General features: G+C 32.2%; 1 protein-coding gene and 1 long non-coding RNA gene across 3 annotated transcripts in view; one reads left to right on the forward strand and one right to left on the reverse strand.

Annotated features, from left to right (window-relative positions):
- Positions 1-1,458, forward strand: part of LOC123544778 (tryptophan--tRNA ligase, cytoplasmic-like) — a 33,213-nt gene extending 31,755 nt beyond the window's left edge. For both annotated transcript variants that reach the window (XM_053541613.1, XM_053541610.1), the window contains exon 8: positions 81-1,458. In XM_053541613.1, coding sequence (XP_053397588.1) covers positions 81-239 — 159 coding nt within the window. In that variant the 3' untranslated portion in view covers positions 240-1,458. The remainder of the gene's footprint in view (positions 1-80) is intronic.
- Positions 1-2,924, reverse strand: part of LOC128556445 (uncharacterized) — a 32,687-nt gene extending 29,763 nt beyond the window's left edge. The window contains exon 1 of the long non-coding RNA XR_008370674.1: positions 2,204-2,924. This is a non-coding gene — a long non-coding RNA (uncharacterized LOC128556445). The remainder of the gene's footprint in view (positions 1-2,203) is intronic.
- Between the last annotated feature and the right edge of the window lie 3,673 nt (positions 2,925-6,597).

The raw sequence follows: 6,597 nt of genomic DNA on the forward strand, positions 1-6,597 counted from the left end.
AACTTCTGATTTATGAATTTTTCACCATGACATTGAAACCTCGTTGTTTTACATATTCTAGTTTTACCCTGTATTTGCAGAATTACACGAGCGGCAAGTTATCTACGGGAGATTTGAAAGCAGAGCTGATTTCTGTACTGCAGAAGCTTATTTCCGGGCACAGACAAAAGCGTGAAAGAGTGACCGACCTGATGGTGAAGAAATTTATGTCTCCGAGAAAGTTAAACTATCCATACTAATAGCATGACGTCAGTTTTATACATGAAAAAGAGAACTGAAACTATGAATTTTTAAAATTACTGTTAAAAGATTAAGTAAATTAACGTGATGTGGAAATGAATAAGACTCTACAAAGGAAATTGATATTTGATGTAACCCTTATACGCTTCTATTTACATTATTTTTTAAACACAAACAAATGTGGTATAATCTTTCACTTGGTATCAACCAACATCATGATGAAAAATCAAATCACAAGTGAGAAATAAATAGCTCAGTTAACAAATGAAGGAGACAGTGTATTACTTTTGGTATACCTCATTAGTCGTATCTATGTGCGGGATAGTATGAATATGTGAGTTCAACACTGTTTTAAACAGATCGATGGGTTTATTTTTTGGGTCTGCAGCTATTGTTGTGGCTTATTATGTTTTTGATTTAATGTCAAATACACAAGTTTTTCAAAAATGAAATATCTTAATCTATTCATCAAAAATGAAATTTCCTAGCATAAACATCAAAGGTCTAAGTTAAATAAAATTATGTTGACTCATAGATTTTGTTCGTATAAATTTCGGTGCACTTCAATATTAATATTCATGGTCCACAAACCTTTTATTTGAGCTGACTAAGCAAATTGTACTGAAATATCGATACCATATATTGCCATCGGATCATTTTGTCAGTTATTATATTTTCTGTTATCAAAACTAAATATCGACTACCTATATACATTAATAGCAATGTACATTCAGCTGTCCATATAGACATTCTTAATGTCAGTTATTCACATGAATTTCGATACTGGGTTCAACAGTTCTATTCAAAAGGTTTACTTCAATTTGCAATAGATAAAAGACAAAAATCTTGCTGACAACAATAGATTTAACTGTCTAATTTGTACATTATCAAATATCATTCTTCCAAGAAGAACTTTAATTCTGTGAAATTATGCAGTTGCTTGAACAAATGAAATGCATACCTTCAAAACAAGTTATGAATTAATGGTCGAGGGTATTTCTGTTTTAAAATAGTTTGCCATCAATTATTTGAAATATTAATATGTATACACAACTTGCTCAATGAAATTAACAAGCCTAACTGAACAGACGTTATTGACTACAAACTTACAAATTAAATTTGAAACCAAATATATAAATCTCTTCGTAAATATACTCAGTTCTTGTCATTTCCTTTCTGTGTAATACGTATCTTCAATAAATATTTACAAAAACAGAACTTGTTCTTTTATATGCTGTTTTTAAAATAGAAAACGTGGAAACTTCACAGGTCACTCAACACGACAAAAACGAAAATGATGCAGGCTCAGTTTGATTGAGCCTGTTCATGGACGGTAGTGGAAATGCATGCTACCGTCCACGCCCTCTAGCCCCGGGTTGAGCAGAACTTAACATTTACACATGCTAAAAGTTCAAAAAGCAATTTAGAGACATCCGCAGATGTATTCAAACGGCGATGCACATTGAACCTTAAATGATAAACGTGTTGTGGCGTGTAATTCCATGAAAAGCGGCGTTTGGTCCCCAGATAAAGTAATGGGTTTGCCCCATACGAGAAAACAATGGGCAGAACTAAACAAACTGGAATTTAGAAAGGGGATCTGAGGTTATGGAGCATGCATATCAGCCTGCATATCACAGGAACTGTCAAAAGACAAAATTAAAAAGCAGGCACCATATCAAAGGGGTGATTATACAATACCCAAGGCTTTGAAAGCGGGAGTATTTGAACCACCTAGGCCGAAATGGTCATGCTGAGAAACTAAACAGTACCAATAACACGACATAAAAGTCGTGCTGAACAATCTGAGAAGATCGAAATATAACAGCCCTGAAATTTCATTTCATCATTTTAGATAGATTTGCCAAAAAACAAATATTATAATTATACTAAGGAGCGGCGATTAGGGTGCGGAAACCCAAACTTTGCCAATGTTTCAAAGAATGAGTAAGAAATCACTTACCTGTGCTGAACTTTATCATAAAGCAGCTGAGCGTATTTGACGTCACAGCTAACACAAATAATCCGACCATTGAATTTTTGTCTGCATCTGAGAATTTTGTATTTGTTATTAAAATACCCTAGTTCTGTCCGAAAATACGTCGGTATATGTACAGTTTGTTTTTGACGTTTGAGAGTTCAAATTATAGACTCGTCTGCCGAAAATCAGCATAATTTGCTTTGCCTTATTTAGCATAACTTTTAAGAATGACGTAATGCTTGCGTGCTTGTCTCTTACATAGGTGATCTGGGTAAAATACTCATACGACATTTTTTTCTCAGGGAAGATAACACGAGGAGTGTTTATAATCACTATTATTTTAGCGTTATTGATTGTAACTATATTTTCCGTTTCTATTGTCATGTACAGGTACATTTCATTTTAATTAAAATACCATTCACAATGCGTTAGGTTTTGCCAGCTTTGTCATTAAATCCTGGAACTCAGAGTCCACAGTTAAAAGTTTTGGCGCCAAGTATTACATAACATTATAACTTAACATTATTTACACATTACACATCGATTATGTTTTCTATACGATATTTTGTACCTTTTTGAATAAAAGCAGACTGCCATTATTATTTCACTTAATCCGTATAACATTGAAACTCTGACGGATATCGAATCCACACCAATAAATGCTTACATTTACCTGTACTATCACATTTATTAAGACGGTACATTTTCTTTCTTTCTTTTTTTATAGAATTAATCAATAATCGTATAAATGCCGGATTAAATCATACTATTTGTAAACATTACTCAAATAGCGGACCGTTCAATTATCAAAAGTACAAAAACATGGCTGACCTCAAAACCGAACTAAAATATATTATTATATTAAATTGTTATAGGGGTCTCCGTGGGCGAGTGGATTAGGTCGCTGACTTCAAATTACTTGCCCCTAATCGATGTGGGTTCAAGCCTCACTCGGAGCGTTAAATTCTTCATGTGAGGAAGCCATCTAGATGGCTTACGGAGGGTCGGTGGATCTAGTCAGGTGCTCGTGATAAAATAATGTACGGAGGGGCACTTGGTGTCTTTCTCCGCCATCAAAGCTGGAAAGTCGCCATATGACCTATAATTGTGTCAGTGCGACGTTAATTTTAACAAAATAGATATAAATAAATAAATAAATTATTATATATTAAATCGTCGGGATGTGAAAGCTTTTCCTACATTTGAGGTAACTGCCGTATTTATTTCTCCGCCATCAAAGCTGGGAAGTCGCCATATGACCTATAATTGTGTCAGTGCGACGTAAAACCAAATAGATATAAATAAATAAATCAATCAATAAATATATATATATTTAATCGTCGGAATGTGAAAGCCTTTCCTACATTAGAGGTAACTGCCGTATTTATTTGTACATTAATATTGACTAACGAATCGTGGCCACATGTCTAGATTTTTAGGAGTTTTTTACCTTCATTGTGATCATGCAGACCTTGCCAGTTTATATAAATATGCTTTGGTAAACAATATGGTAGAAAAAGTTGCAATGGTATAATAATCTGAAATAACAGTATAACAGTTCACTAATTTTGTGCGCAAACAATTTCAATGTGTTAGTGAATATGAATTATTACGCTCAGCAGAACATATGTTCATGCCAATCAATTGCCTAATTTGCTGGTAGTATTCGTTTTAACAAGAAGAATAAGAGACCTGACTTCTTTGAAATCTTGCAATTCCTTGAAAAACATTTAAAGCATACGTGGAAAATAATGCATATTTTAGACCCGACTACATTACTTCTATTTAAAAATGACAAAGTAATGCACTCGATGGTCCTTTAAAACTTTAAATTTACTAAGTAATAATAGCTTTTAAATTAATAATGTGTTGGAGTGCCGATAATCAAAACAATAACGATTGAAATACATATGCCTAAGTAATGGTTAAATCAGCCATCAGGTTATCACAACTTATGATTTATGAATATTTGAGAAAGCGTCTTAATTACAACTTAACATAAGAGACTGTTTATTCAATTTTATATATTAATTTTAATCATCTCAATTTGTTTTCTAAAACTTTTTCGTGGATGGTCAAATGAATTTTGACTCTACCTAGCAAAAATGTAGGTTAAACATGTTAAACAATCCCTACATTGATTTTAAATGATAAAAAAATAAAAATTAGATTCTGAACGAAATGGCCTCTTTCTAATATATGCTTCCTGCACATGGGTTAAATTCTATACCACTTATATCGTACTGATTTCCTCAAAATCTGCTTGACTTTAATTTCAGACTCACTTTTCTGTTAATTCATAATTTCTTTGCAAAGCCTTAATATTAAAACCGGTCGGTACAGGATTGTGTTACAAATGCGATATGAAAGTATTTGAAAATAAATATCATTTAATAAGTGTGCGCTTAGAACAGAAATTAAAAACAAATACTATTGACAATGGCTGCATAATTATTTTTACTTTTCGAAAACCTGACATTGAATCTTAAATGTACAACTAACAAACCAGCAACATTTATATACTCATCGAAATATTTAAGGATCTCCTTAATTAAAAAATTACAGAAAATTAATACACCCGAACTGAAAATGTATTTGTTTTAAATATAATCTATTTAAATAAATTCATTTTGGCTTGTATGAATGATTCATGAACATCATGAAAACATAATTTGATGCATTTATCCTTTCTATAAAATATAAAACGGAAATCTTTTCAAAGTAAATAGATCGTAATGTTTTAACTTTTCCTTTAATGCTGGCCTAGCCTGAATGTATTTGATTCTAAACTTAAAATGCCATTTTTTAAATAATCAAAATGCTTACAAAAGCATCTGTGTAGTATTTATAATTGTTGATATGGTAAAAGCTGTATTAGAATGATATGAATATGCTTTAATTTCTTTTTTGAGAAAGAAAATACAGATTGAAAAGATGACATCTTGCCAGATAAACAGGCTCCAACTATGTCTACTGTAAGTGAGATTGCACCATTTGAGGTATAAGACTTTTCAAGGCAGTGGGACATGCCAAGAAACACACCGCCCCCCCCCCCCCCCCCCCCCCCCCCCCCCCCCACCCCCCCCCTCATCCACTTAACCAAAATCCTTGTTCCTTGGTTTATTATATGGGATTGCACTTTTGAAACATGATGATAAGATTAAACCTATCATGTACTGAAAAGGTATGCATAGTACATTAAACAGTGATATGCTCGGAATGTACAATAGTGCAATATGCAGATAATCTGTCTACATTAATCAAAGTGTTAGCATATTATCGCACACTTATTATAAAATGTTGATATTGTGACAAAGTATACTAAATGTTTAGGCCAATAAGACTGAATACTCGTTTGAAGCGAGATACCTTTACAAGTAAGACAATTAACATGGTTTTGGTTCAATTAAATATGACGATCTATGGCTTTATTTTTTCTGCAAATGTCAATAATCCATTTGTGCATATCAAAAAACTTATTCTTCCAGGAAGGTTAAAATTTTTACTTCTTTGAAATCTTGAATTTCCTTTAAAACATAAAAAACACATGTGTGTAAACAAATTAAACATTAAGTTCAAAGTTTTATCTTCAGTCAATAATGCCGTAGATCGATAAATTGTTTTAATAATGATACGAATATTACACTTGAAAAGCATGAAAAAAAAACAGGAAAGTGATAAACAAGTTTTAAAGCAATAATCAAATACCTAGTCACCGGCGTAGTTTCAAATGAAAAGGTTCATTTAAGCTCTTAACAGCCTACACAATTTGAAAGTTGTTTTTTCTAATAGGTGATACTTAACAAATTTCAATATTGTTTGCGACCAGAATATTTGTTTATTTGGTTGTGACGGACAATCATGCCTATATTAAAAAGTTAAGTGTTGAATAAGAAATGTTTTCTTAAAAATTGAAGTTTTCCATTTCAGTATTGTAAAAGAAGTTTTAGCCTCGGATATCATATCACGTGCACTTTTGCGCATAAAATAAACCCAGTCTAAGAACAGGACAATAAATGGTGACTGTTTAAAGTGTTTTATTTCTAAATTTATGACGTGTCTTCAATGGCTGTTTTCCCATTGTTTTGATTTCGGACAATACCTGTTTTAAATGTTTCCTTCGAAATCCAATTACATTATGATTATCGTTGATGTGTAGTATGTTTCTGCGTTTGATACACAGTGCATATGTTATTCAAAAGTGCATTCTAGTGGACAAAATGTTGTGGCTTAGTGCGAAAGTTTTAGAGATATTATTGTTTTATTTTCTTAAATATACCCGTTGGCCAAAACTAAAATCCATTGAGCTAATATATATTTTGAGTCGTATACACATAATTTTCTTTAATAGTGTAGTCTTCTGTCCGAATTTTAAT

The sequence above is a fragment of the Mercenaria mercenaria genome, chromosome 1 (assembly GCF_021730395.1).
Source record: "Mercenaria mercenaria strain notata chromosome 1, MADL_Memer_1, whole genome shotgun sequence".
NCBI lineage: Eukaryota > Metazoa > Mollusca > Bivalvia > Venerida > Veneridae > Mercenaria > Mercenaria mercenaria.